Source organism: Cynocephalus volans, chromosome 1, assembly GCF_027409185.1.
Source record: "Cynocephalus volans isolate mCynVol1 chromosome 1, mCynVol1.pri, whole genome shotgun sequence".
Taxonomy (NCBI): domain Eukaryota; kingdom Metazoa; phylum Chordata; class Mammalia; order Dermoptera; family Cynocephalidae; genus Cynocephalus; species Cynocephalus volans.
The window spans coordinates 65907057-65927718 of record NC_084460.1 but is presented as its reverse complement, the minus strand read 5'-3'; the positions used below and the strand labels follow the sequence as shown (position 1 = coordinate 65927718).

The 20662-nt window shown below is 40.2% G+C and overlaps 1 protein-coding gene across 1 annotated transcript in view; it reads right to left on the bottom strand.

Moving 5' to 3' along the window:
- Window positions 1-20662, bottom strand: part of MYOM2 (myomesin 2) — a 99333-nt gene that overhangs the window by 37345 nt on the left and 41326 nt on the right. Inside the window, exons 14-25 of the mRNA XM_063087837.1 lie at window positions 19669-19796; window positions 17327-17510; window positions 15909-16083; window positions 14349-14470; window positions 12490-12677; window positions 10194-10320; window positions 8507-8685; window positions 7053-7167; window positions 5725-5881; window positions 5529-5635; window positions 3017-3061; window positions 2336-2472 (exon numbers count right to left, since the gene is read on the bottom strand). Coding sequence (XP_062943907.1) covers window positions 2336-2472; window positions 3017-3061; window positions 5529-5635; window positions 5725-5881; window positions 7053-7167; window positions 8507-8685; window positions 10194-10320; window positions 12490-12677; window positions 14349-14470; window positions 15909-16083; window positions 17327-17510; window positions 19669-19796 — 1664 coding nt within the window. The remainder of the gene's footprint in view (window positions 1-2335; window positions 2473-3016; window positions 3062-5528; window positions 5636-5724; window positions 5882-7052; window positions 7168-8506; window positions 8686-10193; window positions 10321-12489; window positions 12678-14348; window positions 14471-15908; window positions 16084-17326; window positions 17511-19668; window positions 19797-20662) is intronic.

Sequence of the window (20662 nt, the reverse complement as noted above, 5' to 3'; positions counted from 1 at the left end):
TTTCTTGTCCTACTGTCTTGCTGGCTGTGGCAGACGGTCAACAAATGATTCGCAGAATATATTCTGCCGCCTGCCAGGAAAGGAGGATGAGCAGCCAAGTTCCCAGTGGTTAACTGTGGTGGTTCAACTTGTTAATCAAACACAACTTTCAGGTTTTAAGTGAATAAAGCCTGCTCTGCCCCCTCCCAGGCTTTGATTTCCAGTAAACACCAAAAATCACCTTTACAACCAGAAATTTCAGTATTTCAAATATGAAATCACACAACATGTACTTGTATAAGGTCATCGAGATGTTTTCTAAATGGGAAACTGGAAGAGCTGATTGTACATCTTAATGACAGCAAGGGAGAGGAATGAATGAGTAAGTAGGACCTCAGGTTACTTTCTGAGAGAGAAGGTGGTTTTAACAAATGATATCAATAACAGGAAATACAATAGCTACACTTGCCCCCATCCCCGGAGACTAAAGTGGTTCTCACAGGAGGAGCAGGAATATGACAGCCCAGTGAATGTACCCCTGCTTTGGTCCTTGAATTTCTTTCTAGTTTTGAACATTTACTTTTTAATATCAAGAGAAAATTTCAAATTGATCAAACAAAGGCACTGTCCTTACACTCACTTCAAACATCTGTAAGTAGAGAAAGATAGGAAGTTACTCTAATTAGCTCTGAGAATTAAAAAGGTATGTTTCTCACTAAACAGTTTTAGCAAAATACAGTAGGCTTTTCAGTTTTCTCAGCTTCTGCACGGCAGTATCTGGGCAGATTTTAGAAAATAATTAGGCTTCTTGCTATTGCCATTATGCAACAAGATGAAGTTCAATGATTTTATGAGTGCCATAAATACAAGCTTTTATGTGACTTTCACTAAATAGCATCAATCTTCAAGTGTAAAAGTCACCTGTAGATTGCTAATTAAAGAAGTGAAATAGTACAGCCATATTCCAAAAGATTAGCCACGTAGAAATGACATCCGTTTTTAAAGCAAGCTCTATACAGCAGATAGGAAATGTTAATCAAAAGATGTTCTGCAAATAAAATGCAATTAAACTAAATTCCATTTCATTTCATAGCATGATATCTGCTCCGAGAAAATTTCTCCAATTACCTTGATCAGGCAGTACTCTCCTACAGACAATATTCATACCATTGCCTTTCTTACAGACTGAAAGAACCTATATGCTTTCCACTTTTTAGCCAACTCTCCCATTTGTATGAGTCTTAAAGTATGTCATGATTCTCATGAGAAAGATTGACTGGATAAGAAAAAATAACATGATCCTTACCCATGCAAAATTTCCATCTGACAGACATTCATCCAGCTAAGCTTTACTCAATACCCATCAGACACACAGGCTGGACTAAAGATGAGGAGTCCAGCTTAGAGAAATAGCATGTGGGCTGCCCACATGGCCTGAGTGATTCCTACATCTCAAGCTTTCCATTAGCATTTGTGTAATGAACAAATGAATAAAGCATTCAGGACTTAATAGGATAACTAAGTATATCTGTGACACAGCACATTGAGTATTAAAAGAAAAGAAGGCAGAAGAGATAAAGATGGTGGAATTTGAGAGACCCCCCAAACCCACCACTGAACAGTAAAGAAAGACCCTATTGAATAGGTCATCTTTTAACTGGATCTGCAGGTGTGCTATAATTAGACAAGCAGAAATAGATCTAAATATAATTGATGTCTTCTCAAATATTCCACAGCCAAAACAGAAATACCTGTGATAGTTGTAAGTTCATTTTATACAATTAAAAGTAGAACGGGGGCAAAAGTGTTTGTATCATAGCAAATAATGCATGTTTTTACAGTTGTACTGTTGTCTTTGCACAGATCAGATATGCCAAACCAAGAGTGCAGCCCAGCCTGAACAGTTAAGGAAGCTGCAGAATCTTATTTCCCAGCCAGTGTTTTCCATGGGAGTCTGTCAGGGCAGGGGGCAGTGCAGGAAGCCATCCCTCACAATAGAGCAAAAAACATATGCCTTGAAAACCATGACCAAGAATAAATAAACTGATTCATCATGTATATTTCCTTCCAGGTAACCTGAACCTTTTCATAGAGCTCAAAGTCTCTAAAACTTAACTTGTCATTTTTTAATTTCAACAGGCTTGGATTTTAGACTGCTGATCTCTTATCTAACCCAGACCAAACCTCTGAACATTGCAGGCGTCAACCATCTTCATTCATCTTGTCAACCTTCTACACCCCAACTTTTACAGCTCAAAAAGGGATAAAAACACAGAATATTGACATTAAGTAATGGACCTACCAAAGAAAAACCTGGCCCCCTCCAAACCTAGAGATCACTCACACATGAACTCACCTCACTGTCAGAGACTTCTCTGTCATTAATAATAAATCTGTAGCTGGCATCTGGTGATAAGTGCTCAGCCTGCAGCCAGAAGCGAACCTGGCCCTTATCAAAAATCTCATAAGCTAATTCTGATTTCAGAGGAATCGCTACAGGAAGAAAAGAAATCTCAAGTCAATAATGCATGAATCCTTGAGAGGAAGAATAGCTACATATTGCAGGAAAATATCAATCCCAGTTATTAATTTTTTTGAGAACGTGAAACCCTTGAGTATTGCATTGCATTATGGAAACCAAAAAATGAAAAATTAACTAAAACTCTAGCTAGACAGTTGTTGCCACATGAGTTCTGTGTTAGCTTTCTGGATGTGTTCAATGGCTGAAGATTCATGTATTCTTTCTGTATTCAATGTAATTCAATAACTGAAGATTTCATTTGATAGACATCTCTCTTGGATTAGCAATAGCTATACTAAACCCAGAATTCAAAACACTCTCTGTGCATTGCAAGTTTCTACAAGCTACAATATTAGCTAATATTTGTTTTAAATCAGTAGGTTACAAGCCTGTAAGCCAGGAGCATAAAATGAAACCATCTTTTCCCCAGAGCTGTTTCTTGGAGAGCTCCATGCCTTAAAGAACATAGCCCTAATGGGTCTGCAATTGTACATTCAGGAACAGAGGCTCACTTACTGGGATTCTTTATTTCATTGCTTAGTGCCTTCAAACGCTCAAGCTCTAAAATTCAGAAAAAACATTTTAATTAATTTTAACCTGTATATTAAGAAGTTTATAAACAACAGCAAGGCTAAACAAGAGCAGAGATTTTGTATTACCAAGATTTAATTGGACGGCATACAAAAAAATCTAAACTAAAAGCAAAAAGTATACAGAAGATAGCTTTAACCTTCAATAAATTAGTGGTCTGCAACTAAGATCCTCATCATTAAAGAGCCCACCCACTAAAAGGACAGCTAAGAAGAAATTAGGGCAGAGTCTTGGGGAGTGTGGGGACTGGAGCTGGCAGGGGCAGGTATATTCCTGGAATACAGGAAGACTTTTCAGGGAGAGATTAAAGGGAGCCTTTTCAAGGTCACCTAATTCCATAAGAATTCTTCCCCAAAATTGACCTGGATGACTGAGAATGTGCTTGTGGTCTATGATCATCTTCCCCCTTTCAAAATTTTCTTCTTCAATTTTATTAAATAAAAATTCACATGCATCTCATCCATTCAGAATTTCACCATGAGTTTAAAAAAAAAAAAAAAACAGAATGCATGGCTCCTGACAAGGTCCTAAGAGCAAGGTAAGACACAGGAGAGCTCCACACCGTTTCTTCATTTCCTCCCCTTCCTTCTTTCCTTCTTAAAATTAGAATTCAGAAATGAGATGGTGGTCATGGAGGCACGTACGAGCACATTTATTTAAACTGAAAAATGAAATCAGACATTTCCTGACTAAAAGTAAACTGCATTTGGACGATTCGTTTCACAGCAAGGACTGGCTTTCCCAATCAGATCTTGTGGTAGGAATTTCCATAAATCGAATGAGCTAAACCTGCAACTCCAAGGTTTTGCCTAAATACATATTTAAAGTCTATTACAACATAAAATATGGTAGAAATGTTAACCCTCACAACTATTTAAAATTAAGACGAAAATGTCATATGTAAACTTAAAAATGGTGCAGAGAAATGCCCAGCTTTCCAATTTTCTTAAAGGGTGCCTTGTGAGTACAAAACTGGTTGAAGACCCCTGGGGCAGTGTCAGCAAAGGCAGATTAAGAAGTGTGTGAGCGGACTCCGGTCCATTTCCACCCGTATCTGTGAGCTTCTCACTGAAGACCCCAGGAAGGAGAGACACTGCAGCCCCCGCTGCTGTTCTTACCGCATGAGCTTACCCAAATTTAACCAACCAGCCAGCTCATGAAGTCAACAGAGTCTCTGGCTGCCCCACCATGGATACTTGCCTGTCCTCCCCCGCCCCCCACCCCCTGGGCCAGCATACTGTCAGCCAACACCACTGATAACAAAAGGATTTGCTTATAAATCTTGGACATCCCAGAGGACTCCGCATTTTAGTAGAGAACTCTCAGACCCTCAGAAACCAGGAGATCTGAGGATTCTGTCCAGTGGTGCCGACTTCACTCCATATCACCAACTCTTCATTTTAGAACAGTGAGGCTGACTCTGACCTAGAGGTTGGTTGGATCAGGGTGGACAAGAATGCAGGTAATCCCCCAGGCAGTTGAAGAACCAACCTGCCTTGCCTGATGCCCATTTGTCCATGAACTCAGATGTGTAAACCTCCCTAAGAAAACTATTGGTTTTCCCTGGGTCATACAAAACAGACTTTTCTTTCTTCTTTCTGCTGTCTTCTATTTGCAAAAGAGCAAGAGATTTGGCTATGGCAGTTAAAAATTTATTTCACACACATAAAAATATTTTTTTTTCTTTTATCATCCTGATTTATCCATGTTGGAAGGGAAGGGAAGAGTCTTCCACCTGTATATGTTTCATTAATTTTGTAGACTCATTTGCTAATAAATTCATACAACTTCCTGCTTGCCAAACTATTAAAATGTGTCTAAAACTCAACTTTAAAAGTACACATTGGGCTGGCCCCGTGGTGCACTCGGGAGAGTGCAGCGCTTGGGGGCGCAGCGGCACTCCCGACGCGGGTTTGGATCCTATATAGGGATGGCCGGTGCTCTCACTGGCTGAGTGCAGTGCGGATGACACCAAGCCAAGGGTTGATCCCCTTACCAGTCACAACAAAGACAAAAAAAAAAAAAAAAGTACACATTGAAGGCTGTACAAGCAACATGTTCTGGACCACTGATTATTGGGTGAATAGAATACAAACTCTAGAGTTCGTTTAAAATTTCTAAAGTAGGGCCAGCCCCCTGGCTTACTCGGGAGAGTGCAGCACTGGGAGCGCCAAGGCCACGGGTTCGGATCCTGTATAGGGATGGCCAGTGTGGTGCGCTCACTGGCTGAGCGTGGTGCGGACGACACTGTGCTGAGGGTTGCAATCCCCTTACCGTTCAGGAAAAAAAAAAATTTCTAAAGTAACATTTGGTTTATTTAAGTATTCCCCACCCCCAGCCTCCCAAGAACACACATGCTTTTTCTAAGCAAATAAGTCTGTTCTGTAGTAGTTTCAAAACCAAAAAAAAAAGCAAGCCTATGCCATAAACATATTACCTTCTTCATCCAAAACAAAACTGGAGGACACTCCATCCGTATCACTCACAGACACAGAATAGGTCCCTAAATCCACTTTATCTGGATTCTTAAAGTACAACTTCGAACTGAAAAGGAAGAACAGATAAGTATTAACTATTTCTGTTTGCAGGAGTTTCCAGAAGTTTACAATCTCCTACTTCAAGGTATGACTTACTGATCCCCTACAGTTTCAATATTAAACCTCTCCTTGTCTGCAATCTCCTCGTAGGATTTACACCAAGTGAAGTGAGAGGCATCTGTCATTTCCTGGCAGTCAAAACTCAGGTAGATATTGCCGTCTTCATCAACGCCAGCACTGATTTCCTTGGTGCCTGCACAGCAAGAATGTGTGGTGAGCATCCTAAGAACACAGTGTTCTTTGAATTCTTTTTTTGGAGAGAAGGTGGCATGGGCAGAGAGCTTATTTTACACCGAATCATCAGTTTTACTTTATGTCCACTCAGGACTGATCCAGAGAATCATGAAAGAGCAAAACACTTCAGGGAGCAGACAGATGCGATATTGTTTTCTTTGTCTTGTGGTTGTTTTTTTAAGCCACCTCATTTCTGTCCATTTCCTTTTCTGCATCTAGTTCCACTACAGAAACCCTTCTAGGGCTGCCTATCCAGGCCCTAAAGATCCCCTTTCTCTCTGAGATCTAACCCCTCACCCTCACAGGATGGAATCCACTTGATTTCACCTACACGGGCTCCTCCTCCTCCACGTTATTTGTCTTGTTTTTACTGGGGGGTGCGGGGTGTTTGTTGTTTGTTTGCTACATTTGACTAAACGAGAAACCTGACCCAATACATGCCAGTCAAAATTCATCTCTCAGAAATTAGGAGTTGGACAAGATACAGCTCAGCCTCTGCCAGTGAGTGGAAATGAAGCCATGAATTATAAAGGTTCTTGGGTCACCAAGAAGACAGAGAAGAAAGCCAGGCAGCAGAATAGCATAAAGTAAATGTCCAGAGAAAAGAAATGAGAGAGCCCCAGGAAGAGACAACACAGTCTCATAGTCTGTGGCTCCATCACTTTCTGTGACTCGGGCAGCACCTTCCTCATGTATCCTGCAAGCCTGTCTCCACCTCCAGAAGTACTTCCCCTCTTAAGGTCGCCTCAAGGGGGAGTTATTCATTGCAACCAAGAAAATTACCAACAGCTTTATAATTTCCTGATCAAAACTCAGCAGTGGTATAAAAAACTACCTTCCTTCCTGCACCTTGTTTGCTCCAAGAACAGTCCCTGCCACCCATAACAATGGCCTGACATGCTCGACTCCTTATCCAGGGTCATCAGAGCGCCTGCCCAGCTTAAAGTCATACTGTATTCCATTTGCCAATCCAGACGTTCTTAAAAATACAACAGGGTATCCATTAATCCATGCATGCATCCATCTACTCATCCATTCATACATACAGACATAATACAATCACACCCTTCCTAAATTATTGCTGCTCAATAATTTTTGCTATCTTGAATGGCTGAGAGGCAAAGTCTTACCGGGTCTAGCCTCTACAAGAACTGGCTCCGATGTGTCCGATGGCTTCCCCACTCCACTTGCATTTACTGCCCGGACTCTGAAGACGTAGGTTTTACCTTGCTGCAGGTCACAGACCTTGAAACAATAGAGGAAACACAATGTGTGTAAATAAAATAAAGACAACTTTTTTATTATTCACATTTTATTAAGAGCACACCTTTTCAAAAATAACTTATTTTTCCAGTTGGAAAAACTATACATAGTAAATGAGAAAAGCAGAGGGATAAAGATTCACAGTGCCACACAATTTCACTTTGCAGGAATAAACAGATTTGCTACAATTTTGATATATCGTTTTCCTCTTTTTTTTCCTGCATATTTTAAAGTAGAATTAAAATCATATCAACTCATTTATAATCTGGGTTTCATGTTTAACATAATTCAGTGGCACTTAATATTATTTTAAATGTGATTTTTAACTGGAAAAAATCATCATTTGGACAATATCAAAATTAAATCACTCTCTTCTATGTACATAGATTATGCATAGTATAATCTATATTGATAGTGATAAATATATATTAACTAAGTTTCTAGTTTATTTATTTAGCTGGATTCTTAGAAACTGACTTTTTCATTCAAAAGAAATTGTTTTATATTGTCAAGTTGTTTTCCAGAGGTTGTTGCCTGTTTAAGCCTCTGTCAGTGTGGTGTGTGTCTGACTCAGATGTGGTCTTTCTTTAAGAAAGGGTGCATCCCTGTCTAAACCACACGGCAGGGTCCAAAACCAAAAGAAGAAAACCTTTAGATTAAGGCAGCTGGGCAAATTAGCCAGAGCATATGGACCTACTGGATCTAAGGACAGTTATCTCAACTGACCCAGTAACTGCTGAATTGCAAGTGCTAAAATTAGAAATATTTGGAGAAAAAGAGGATAGAGCAATGTAGGCACTAAAATTTTGTCAAATGTATTGAAAGTGTGTGTGTGTGTGAGTGTGTGTGTGAGTGTGTGTGTGTGTCATTTATCAAATGGATTCCGATTACCAATCACATAAATTGAGAAATTATATACAGGGCTTGAAGGGGAAGGACATAATATAATATTAATCATCTCTGTGGAAAGCACATAAGTACAGCCTAAGGACTGCAGGTCTGAGAGCAGAGGTGTTAACAACTGCTGGACTGCAGTGCAGGAAGAAGAGGCATGTCCACGCAGTTCCCGGGAGCCAACATGGCAACCTTGCGCCAACACAGGAAGGTGCCACTCCCATATGGCACTTTGCTGCCATCTGCTGGAATCTCGCTGTGCTCGTCCCGCAAATCCTTGGAGGAGAATGACACCCTCTTTGTAGGACCCCCTACAACAGTCATGTCCAAGTTATTTGAACAGGTTCACCTTAGGACTCTGGGCTAGTTTGCCATAAGGATCAAAAACACTTTCATGGAAAAGGAAACAAATAAATGAATGAATCACCTTTAAATAACGATTTGCAGTTGCTGCCTCATTTACAGTGATCCATTCTCCGGAATCCTCTTCTCTAAAATCCACAAAATATCCAGAAACAGGACTGCTACCAGAATATACTGGGGCTTTCCACAGCATGACCAGTGATGTATCCCTGACCTCGCAGAATGTCAAGTCATAGGCAGGACCTGAAAAGCCAAATTTAACCTGTGCACATACATGCTCACACCAATGCAGCAAACCTGCCACGCTAACCTAAGCCCTGGGGACCATCGGCTTCTTGGGTAGATGCCTCCTACCACAACTTCATTATGTACTCCTCATTAAACGTATTTATCGCCTATTCTGGAAGAATGCCCATGAGGAGGGGTGTTCACATGATGCCAGGAGCTGGGGAGGACAGCCAGCTTAATGTTCCTGCAGCCTCTCTGTTCTGCATCTGGGTGATTGTGGATATACTTAAAATAATTCACAAGTCCACATTGCTCTCTTGGGACCAGCAGATACACAACATAGAGGTGAAATGTGTGTAGAAAAGGAAAGGTACGCAGGTTATCCACCCACTGAGCGGGAAACCTGTCAGTCACAGGCATTCATTTGGGCAGTCTGGCCACCTGGCCAGCTAGCACACTTGGTTGCTACCACATCACTTTAGCTCTGCTTTCTATGAACATCCAAAGAAACTCTAAAGGTAATTGGTGCTGATTTCCCAGGTCCAGATGAGCACTGAGTGGTAAAGGGGAAAGGTGCAATGGAATGGCCAGCTCCGTCTTAATTAAATCACACCATGTCCCTTGAGGGCTCCTGTACCAAACCTTCAGAAAGGCTCTGGAAAATTAACAGCTTTTTTCTTCTACTAGATTTTCTAAAGGGCAAAAATTAATTTTTAACTTCATTAAAACAAGTAGGGAAGGAAGGAAGGAAAGAAGGAAGGAAGGAAAAAGGAACGGAAAGGAAAAACATCAATATAATCTGGCTACAAAACTGAAAAACAGTCTAAACTTTGAACTTCTCAGTTTCAACTTTTAGATTTTTCTTTTTCAAAACACAAGCATATTATTTATCATATATAGGTTCCTGATGGACTGGATACAAAGCAATCAACAGTACTTCAGAATTTACAATAACCGTTTTAAAAATGTAGACTCCTAAATAAACACAGATTTGCAACAATTATGCATTTTAGAACAGAAGGCCCCAAGATCCCCAAATGGTCCAAGAGGACAACGGTGGCTAACACACAAATGAGAACCCTAATGTCATGCTCTGTCTCACTTGGAAAATGGGCTCAGGTTTTCTCTCCTGCCTGGGACCCTCTTCTGCCCTGCGGCTTCCCTCTCTTCTCCTTTGAGAGAAGGTGGCCTGGACCTACTACTTGCGATAGATCATGTGCTGAGAGCAACTTGGTAAAGCTTTGGGAAAGCTGTCCCTCCTTCTGTAGCCTGGGGTGGGTGTCCCTTCTGTGTGCTCCCCTCTTACACACACTTCAGTCTTATTACTGTACTCATCACCTGCTTCCTGTCTGTGCACTGCCCAGACTACAGACACCAGGTCAGTCTAATTCACATCCGTACCCCAAATGTCAAAGGAGCAGATGTTGGCCGCGACAGGCCGGTGATGACAGAGCTGCAGCCATCAGGCTGCCACCCTGGCTCCTTCTCTGGTTAGTGGTGTATGCAGGACAGAAGTGTCTTACCGGGTTCTGGCGCTGTCCAGGCCTCGCACTTGAAGTGCTCACTGGGGTCCGAAGGCTGCCCAATCCCCACCACGTTGGCAGCAGCAATTCTGAACTCATATAATGCGCCTTCTGTCAAGCCCTCCACCTATTTAGATTTTGTTTAAGTGAATATGTGAAATAAAGCATGCGTTACAGTCCATTGGCGGGGGAAGGGGTATTTATGATTGATTTGTAAAATAAGATAGGAGCGGAAGGGACCTGGTCAGTAAATTAGATGAAATAATTTAAGGAGCCTGCTTACGCACCTGGCAAGTTGCGGTTGCGATGTTAAACCTTACATACTTTGCCTCACTCATCCTATAGATGCTCCTACGGGGTGACATGATGATGTTCTTTTGGCAGGAAAGGAAACTGAGGCTAAGAGAGACACATCCAACAAGAACAAAAAGAGCAGAGATGAAAGGAGCAGGGCTCTCTGAGCAGACCCCAGGATGTGATGGGATGGAGCCATGGCACAGGAAGCAGGGAGCCCTGTCCCAGGCCTGGGGTGGGGACGCAGGGCAGCTCTGTCACCCCCTCTGACCACACTCTCCTACTCAGGCTGTCCAGGTTCTTTAGATTACTACAGTCCACAGAGGACAGCCCCTCGGGGCCCTTGGGGGAACTCTGCCTGGACTGTAGGACACCAGGAGGACCAAAACCAGGAGGCTTGACTCAGCAGGCTCAGGGCGGGGGAATAAAAGCGTGTCTAGGTAAACATTGTCTCTGAAAAAAATATAGTCTCCAAAGCAAGACATTTAAGGTTAAACTGCTTTACTCCCTGGAAGATAGAGTTCATCCTTCTCACGCAAGTGACTACCATTCAGAAAATAAGTGGGTGTTTTTCTCAGGAATATGGGACCTAATAAAAAACAGTCATGCTACATGAGATAAGCCAGGCACAGAAAGACAAATACTTCATGATCTCATTTTTATATGTAAAATCTGAAAACCTCAAACTCATAGAAACAGAGAGTGGAAAGGTGGTTACTAGGGGCTGTGGGGGCAGGGCAGGGTTGATGTTACTAAAAGGGTACAAAGTTTCAGCAAGACAGGAAAAATAAGTTTTGGTGATCTATTGTCCAGCATGACGACAATAGTCAATAATAACGTATATCCCAAAATTTTAAAAAACAGTAGATTTTACATGTTCTCACCACAAAAAAACTAGTATGTGAGTTGATGGATACGTTAATTAGCTAGATTTAATCATTTTACAATGTGAATATATGTCAGAATATCACATTGTACCCCATTAATATACAGAATTATTATTCGTCAATTAAAAATAAAATTTTAAAAAACAAAATAACAGGCATGGTAAAATGTCAGAGGTTGCATGTGGGCAAAATATCAATAATGCCACACCAAACTTGAATTTTGTCAGTACATATAATATATATATAAAGTACATACATATTATATATTGTATAAATATATCTTATAAAGATAATACATATTTTGTAAATCAGAATTTTCTATAAAACAGATATTAGACCTTCTAAGACCTTCCTTCCAAAAAGCCTCTCTTTTTACAGCATTAAGTGACACCTAGGAGGTGCCTCATCCATTGAGGTAACGCGGTGAGCTACCATGTCAGGCAAGCATCATCCGTCACATTGCTCAAATGACAAATGAAAGGCTCAGACAGGTGAAATGCAAAGCCACGTGGCTGCCAAGGGTTTGCATCTGGATTTGATTCCAGGTCTTTCTTGTTCCCAATTGACGTTCTTTCTATTCTCTATTCTCTCTTGGGCATAATGTACACACAGCAAATGACTCACTCAGAGACTTGAAATACAAGAATTTCTTAGGAAATACAAGAATTTCTTAAGCAGAGAGGCAATGTCATTCTTTTAATACACAATTGTTCAGCACTGACTCTGTCCTCAGGCACTAGGCTCCGTGCCAAGGATGGAAACACACCTCAGACTGCATCCCTGCCTTCAAGGGGCTCAGAGCTTACAACAAGGGACATTGCAATGGGTCCTGGTTATACCAGAGTCGTTAATTAATTGTCAAACCCACTCAATAACTTGTCTCTCCTATTCTTCATTGCTTCTCAAAAAAAAAAAAGAAAGAAAAAATCATTCCTAAGTTCTTTCCAGTCCCTGAGCTCCATGATCTCCTGATGCTATTAAAAAATTTTTTCAAAATTCATTTTTGTTTCTGTATCAAATTATCTAATGTCACGGAACTCTGAAACACTGAATGAAGGACTACCCAAAATATAAAAATCATCCAGGCAAAATTAAAAGAACAAATGAAAACAAACCGTTAGGATCCTCTCTTGGACAGGTAAAGAATTGACCTCATGCCAGTTTTTATGATGAGCTTCACGCTTGTCTATATAATAACCCAGGATGGCTGAGCCTCCGCTGAATTTAGGCACCTTCCAGCCAAGGGTCATGGAATGGCCGTCACAGTTCAGAAGCGTAACTCCGTAAGGATGGGATGGGACAGCTACAAGCAAACACAAGCAGAAAAGTTACCCAGGACCTTAGCTCAATATCTGCATCCTACCACGTGGTCAACTCTAGCATTTCAGAGGGATGAGGAGGCAACTGGGAGACGGTCCTGAATGCTTATGCCCTCCGCTCTTTTAACCATCTTTGTTTTTATATCTTCCTTTAGAGCAGGTAAGTTTTAAAAAATATTTGTCATGTATATTTACTGGTATTTCTAAATACACCTAGCAATATGTCAATAATACAAGGGCAACAAATTATTTAAAACAATATATATGCAAAATATATATAAGTATATATTATACAGATAATACATATTTTATAAATCAGAATTTTCTATAAGACAGGATTAGACCTTCTAAGACCTTCTCCAGAAACAACAAACGACTCCCTTCCTGCCTCTGAAGGAAAACTTTGAGAAGGAGCTTTCTCATTTACAACCATGCAGAGAAATGACTGTGTATCCACGGCCAGAGATGACAAATATTAGTATTTATTTTAGTGTTTTAACTTCCTACACAGTTATAGAAACTTCAGAGTATTCGAATGAGCATGAATTCATGTTTCCGTGTTTAAGCACCATATGTGGAAACGGACCATCTTTTCCTCAAAGGATGAGAGAGAATGTCTCTGCTTTTCCCCTAAGTCTAAGTGACCCAGGTGTGGTCGTTCTCCATTACCTGAGCTACAGGTGAGCTAGAAGTAAGCAATTCTTATTGTAGCATAAAAATGTAAATGGTTGCCTTCCATTTAGTAGGAATGATGTACAAAGGCAAATAGGAATGCTTGAAAGTCCCTCCTGGAAAAAACTGACAATTTAGAATAATAACCTTAAAACAAAAGAGTAACTGAATTTTTGTTATTGTGCCTACCTAGGCACTATCGGATTTGACATTCCTTGGAAATTCCAGTAACAATATCATTAGAAGAGAAATCTTAATTTCTGACAATGTTTGTCAATTTAGTTGGAGATGAAATATAATTAAACAGCAAAACATGTCTCTCAGAGGTGAAAGGTCATACTGTGATTCAAAATGTAGAATATGCAATGTTGTTATTCAAAATGTTGCTCAGCATGTTTAAGCAGTGTGGTGTTTAATATGAAATAACTACAGTAACAATTATAAAACACAGTTTTATAGGTCAACTTTTCTGGGAACAGTCATGAGATTTCGGATTTGAATTGTCCCGTTTGATCAAAATAATAATTTTTAACATCACTATTTATGGACAAAGCCTGAGTTACATAAACATGTGACTTTCTCTGAAATGACTTATTGAAGTTGCTTGAACTGAGAATAGCTAAAAAGGCCATTGACGTTCTATCTGAGCACATTTCTTGAAAAGAGAAATTCATACCCTATAGCATATATTTCAATGTGAGTACAGGCATTTGGGAACAAACGTGACTTCTAATAATGTTTTCTGTTTTTAATTTGGATGGTATTAGCATTTTATCATTTCTCACTCTCACACTGGCATTTCCAAACCAAGTAGCCAGTGGACCGTAGGTTTCAGCAGAATCACATGTTCTCTCTCCAACCATGCACCTCCCCTTTCTTCCTCCAGAAATATTCCAAATGGCATCACAAATGTTCACTCAGGCAAAAATTACAATGTACTGGAGAGCTGAAAGTCGAAGCAGAATAGCTTGTGAGTTACTTACTGAGGGCAGCCTGGACTTTAATGACGTCAGATTCTTGGGAATTTTCACTCATCCCCACAGCATTGACAGCTTTAACTCGGAAGATGTACTGCTCTCCAGTTGTTAAGCCATGCACAACAAACCTGAGAAATTCATGAATCAGGGTCATGATTACAAAGCTCAATTTTTTTTTTCTCCTAAAGCAGGAGTAGAAATCATTTTGAACACTCCATAAAAATTTTTCACTTGGACTAAATGGATGTTTACTTTTTGAGAGCTTTTTATATGCATAACATACCTGTACATACCTCATTTTCAATTTTAGTTAATTTAACATTCAGGGTCAAAAAGTAAGGTAACAGCATCCAATTACACCAGTTATACTCAGCGTCAAAGTCACTTATTCTATGACTCCACCTTCATATTTGCGTTTTCTGGGTCTTGTCTGGATCAAGGGTCTATCATAAAATACTGTTGAACTCCTTATTAAAAAGAACCCCACATATGTAAAACTTAATGAGAATTCATTGTACTGTAGAGGCTAGAAACTTCAAAGTCAGATAGACTAGGCTCAAATACTGTCTTTGACATTTAACAGATTTTACATTCTTAATCATGGTACTTAGCCCCTGTAAGACTTCATTTTCCCGTCTTCAAGTGGGGATAACGATACTTCCCACAAAGCATTGTTGTAAGCATTAAATGGAAACTCTAGTAAAGAACTTAGCACAGTTTTCCAGCACGTGGTGAGTACTCAGTAAACCTAAGCAATTATTCTCTTATGCAGTCAACAAACATGTACTAATAGTTTACAGGCACTGCTAGCCTTGGATTATGAAGAACATCTGTTACTCTCCTCAATTACTTCCTTTCTTTTCTAACCACAGCTTTTTACAATGTATTTAATTTAAGGTTTAAAAAGGAAAAATAGCTGAGACCTTATTGGTGACCTATCCACAAGGGTGATTCTGACAGCTGCCTCTATTTTCCTAGGAAGCGTATCATAGAGAAAACCTAGGAAACAATCTCTGCACACTCAGCATGAAGCAGGAGTAAATCAATTCCAAAAGTAAAGATGCTGCCTTTCCACCACGAAGGAAGCCAGCGTCTTCCCTCACGAGAGAAGTATGGTCTCCCCAGTGTTATCTCAATTGGGCTGGAGAACAGGACTGCCAGTTATGTGAACAACGCAGTTTTAAAAGTTCAAAAAATTGATATGGAAAAATAAAACGACTTTCACATCATAGTTGCTGTTTTTAACTCTCCAATTCAAAGAAAAAGTCCTAAATGCTAATTACGTAAGAAAAACCCAGGTTCTAGAACTCTTCCTTCATCCATAAATAAATTATTTCAGTCAAGAGTTGCTGGTGTAGTGACTAGCTCATCAAAATGGTCAAAACTTTAAAATTAGATATCCCCTTATGCATGACTGACAAAGCAGACTCATTCATATACCTTTAGGGATATGTTTCTACCATCGTATATACTACTCTGGGAGCTGTGTGGTTCCAGTTTGGTTTTGCTTTTGTACATTATTTTGATGCAATGACTTTTGGGGACTGGGGAAGGGAACACAGGCACCTGTTGTATCCAATGGGCTTGTGGTTGCAGGGCTCCCAGATATTGGTTCCTGCCACACAGCAGTCCACGTAGTAGCCCAGTAGATCCTCCCCATTTTTTGGCCTGTCCCACTGTACCACGACCGACGTCTTGGTGTTCCGTGAAGCAAGTACCCGACCAGGAGCAGAAGGAACAACTTTGCAGAGGAGATACAATGATTAGTGCAATAGTATCAGAGTTTTGGAAGCTCCACCAGAAATCTTCAAGCCTTTTCCCCATAGGCAAACAGGTCTGGGCTTTGGATGAAATTTGGACAAGGGAGCAAGGAGCAGGGAGCCCTGGGCCAACAACCGGAGGGGACCTAGACGGCGCTAGACTCTCCTGCCTCTTCCTGAGGCCCACCTGACTCCTGAAGAGAAAGGATTACAATCATGAAACCTCCTGCACCTCCACCAAAGCTGTTAAAAAAGATCTTCTGGTAACATAAATGATTTGGCTAACTGGGTAATAACTATTTTTGGAATGTAAATTACTAATTTTAAGAAAATAGGACACATTTTACCAGATCCATGGGGATCTCTGAAGAGACTCAAGACTACATCATGATTCAACCATCAGATCTTCTCACCCCCTGCCAGGCCCTTCAGTGGGCTTAGCCCTGGTGACACCAGCATCCTCAGAGCCAGCCACCTGGTCCACATGCCCCAGTGTGTGTCAGTTATTGTCATTTTCTACATGTGCCCCAAAGTGAAAAATAACCGGGGCACTTGCGGAGAGACAGTAGTTCTCTTCAAGCCTGTGGTTCTGGAAACAAGTTTAAGAGCTTTGGTTCAACCAGCACCGGATGGAAACCCGAAGATGACCTGGAAGTAACTATGATTCCATTCCTGATGCCAGCCTCATTCCTTGTTTATTTTGAGATCTGACTTTCTCATAAAATATGACATAAAGAGAGAAGGCAAAGAAGCATCCAGTTACTCAGGATCAGAATTTCTGACAACTAAAAAAGTCTAGTACAAAGGCTTCAGGGGATTTCAAGTTCTTATTTGCTACAACTCTGGAGTGGATTGCAATTCACAACTTCTGTAAATCATATCTGAAATCTTCTGAAAGGGATCTTCAAGCCAGATGGGCAAGAAACTCTAATGCATTTACAGTTTGGATTGTTTTTTTTTTTTTTTTTTAAGTGACTATTGCACAAACATATTTTTAACCCACTTACAGGTTTCATGAAAAGAAGATGGAACTTTGGAGAAATCCTGAAAACCAACAAAACATAGCAGAGAGCTCTTCATCTCTTGTGAAATGAAATTTTAAGACAACTTAAATTTTAACTCATATATAACTTTAATGTCTTTATTCATGCAATTTAATGGTTGCCCAACGTCACCATCTTTTTGGCCTGTCCTGAATTTTGGTCACTCGCTATAATAACTTACCAATTGTATCCTGTGCCTGAATGGGTGGAGTTTCTTCCGATGGGTCACTCAAGCCATGCTTATTTGCTGACAACACTCGGAACACGTATGATTTCCCTTCAGCCAGATCAAAGACGGCATATCGAGGGGACCTCACAGCCGTCTGGGCGTTGACCCGCTGCCAGCTGCCACTTCCAACCATGGACTGCAAAGAGAGGCAGGCCTTATGGTGGACACAGAAAGCTCCCCAAAAGTGTGTGGAAGGAAATACTCCGTGTTAGCTGACCAAATTACATGTCAGATAAGTCCCTAGTGTCCTGCACACAGTGGACAGTCAGAAATCTTTTCTTAATTTTATAAAAAGTGACTCCAATTTGGAGAAGTAAAAAGTCACCCAAAGTTGAAAGTGTTTACCACTAAACATTTTTCTATTAAAGCAAATAAATGATAGAAAACTTAAGGGAATCAATACGTAAGTTGTAAAATAGAATGAACTGTGAATAATTAAAGATAATTTAGAAGTATATTGGTAAAATTTCATCAAAATTCAATGGCTCACATGTCAGTTTAAAATTTTTACCATATTATAACTTTATAGTAGTGGAAAAGTGACAGCAATCTAAATCTCTACTGATAGGGTAAGATACATTCTATGTTTATATATTTTAAAACATGTATCTATTTAAATTATTGTATAAAGATATTTAATCCAATGATAGGAAGTATGTCATTTTGTTAAAAGTAGTATGGAATTAAAATTGTGTGTTTGATAGATATATCAAGTACATAAAAATCTATAGGGAAAAAGAGTATAAATATATGTACCACATGTTAATAGTGGCTATTTTATATGATGGAATTATTGATGATTTAAATTTAATTCTATGAAGCTTCTCTGTATTTTCCAAATTTTCTATATTTCATGTTTAATTTTTATCATCAATAATTACTTCAAAAGCCTCAATTACATGTTTTATTTCATTTTTTTCCCTACAGAAATAAAGTCCCTTTTCTGAAAATAATTCTATGGTAGCAAAAGTTGGATACACATGAACTCTGCTAAAACCTGCTGAAAAGAGCTGTGAAAATATTTCACATAGGAACCCAGGCTTCTAGAAAGTAGATTCATATTTAAAGGAGATGGTTCTCTCATTTTGGCAAAAGTGGAAAGCCACTTTTTTGGAATGACCTAGGTGTTCAGGGTAGGAGGTCCCTGATGATGTCCCAGTGCCTGCCCTTGGTGACTTTGTGTGTCCTCAGTCTAGATGAAGGAAGTCTGGGACACGAGGGAGCCACACTGGGGGAGTGTGAAGGATGCTGAGCTGGGTGGGTCAGAGAAAAGGACCTTCATGTTAGACAACAACAAGGGAGTGGGGAAGGAATGGCCAAGCTTCTAGAAGCCAAAGAAGAGTTGAGAGCCAGTAATTACAGTTCCCCGATAACCAAGCATTGCAGAGAAGTAGGGAGGCCAGAGGGTCAGTCTGAGATATTGCTCACTTCCATTTCTGTTTGTGCTGTGTTTCATCAAGTTGTATTATACGTTATTATATTATATGAAATGTTATGTTCTGTATCACATGTGTACACTATACATTGTATTATATACTATTCTGTAATAAAAATTTAGTATGACAAAACCATAGTTACAGGGTTTGTAGGACTTGAAAGATTTTTCTAATTATGGCCCACAACAAACAGTGGGTCTCAAGATAATATTTGTGGGTCACAACCTGCATTTTTTAATGCAATAAGACAGTCTAGATTAAAGCAGAAGAGAATGCATAACATGTAGTAGGTTATTGTTTTTGAAATTTTGTTGGTTACATTCGTGTGTGCGTGCGTGCGTGTGTGTGTGTGTGTCTGTGTGTGTCTGTGTACAAGGCTGCAATGTACAATGTATTTTCTATTTCTTTGTTTGTGTCCAGTTTAAATAGCCTTCAAGCCGAGGACCTTATGATTCTAAGGCTAACCTTCTCCATCTGGTGCGAATTCCCTCTACAAGATCACCACCCAGTGGCCAAACAGCCTGTGTGCAAATGCCAAGAGCAAGGGCAGACTCCTGCTTCTCATGGAATACACAGCACTTTGGAACCTAGAATGCAGCCTCAGGAAGAAAACGTATAGATCCCTCAGGTCCAATTCCTTCACTAGACAGTGGGAAACACTGAAATCCAAAAGGCAAAGTGACTGCCCTGCTCACATGAAGGTGGCAAAGCTGACCTTGGACACAATTCCCCTCATGCCAGTTTCCATTCCAGTACCCTCCTCATGAAGTCACAATTCAGCCCCTGTAGCACACTGTAAATACGACAATGTGAGATCAAGCAGAGATCTGCTTTTTCAGGAGATGTGACACTGAGTACCTTCTCGATGAAGTACATGAGGGGGTCCTTGCCGCGGGGAGTGGGGGGCTCCCAGCTGAGGACGACGTAGTTTCTGCTGATTTCTGAGGCATGCACATTGGTGGGAGGTCCTGGGATCTGAACGTCACCTAAAGGAGCAACAAATTTAGTGAGTGCTGGAGGAAGCCCAGTCAGCCCAGCCTCGGGGCACTGTCCCCTGGGTATATCACAGGGCGGTAAAGAACGGCCAAATCAGTGCTGTTCTTTGCTTTATTTCTATTTTGAGAAAGCAAACAAACTACTTTTTCAGAGCTAAAGTACAACACACTGTTAAAGATCTTCCAGTTACTTTTGTGTCTGGTATAAGCCAATTCATAAAAAAAAAAGTCTCACCCAAAAATCTTCCAGAGTCTGCTGTAAGGAGGGAAGGTTTACCCAGAAGAAATCAGGCATTTAACCAGAAATGAAACTCCAACTGTACTGGGAATTTGTGCAGAGAAAGTATTAGCAATCTGCATTCTGCAATACAGAAGCATCACAGAACGAGATTCCACATTGCTAATGATCCTCTCTAGCCACTTTCTGCATACTGAATGCCCTTAAGGCATTTACATTATACGTCAACTTCTAAAGCACCTTGTTTTTTCCTCACTCAGATCCATACCACATTTGCAAGCACTGTAATCTATGCCTATTCTATTTGAAATTCTGGAGTGATATTGATAAGCCTTTTTACAAATAACTATGATAGAATATTTGCCATCAGAGATGTCTGGTATACCTCTCTTCCGACCTACACCTTTTTTTAATATAAAGTGAGGTGTCTAGAATTTATGTTTTTATTTATGGGACATTCTCATAAGGGGATAAAGGTTCTCTAGACCCACAGTCCCTGAAATTGTGATACAAAATATCATGAGCTTAGATTAGCACATGATTAAAATGGTTTGAAATGTCCCCAGGACGTCTCTGGGCTTTCTTCAATATCCAATGCCTCCCTCAAAACACTGCGGCA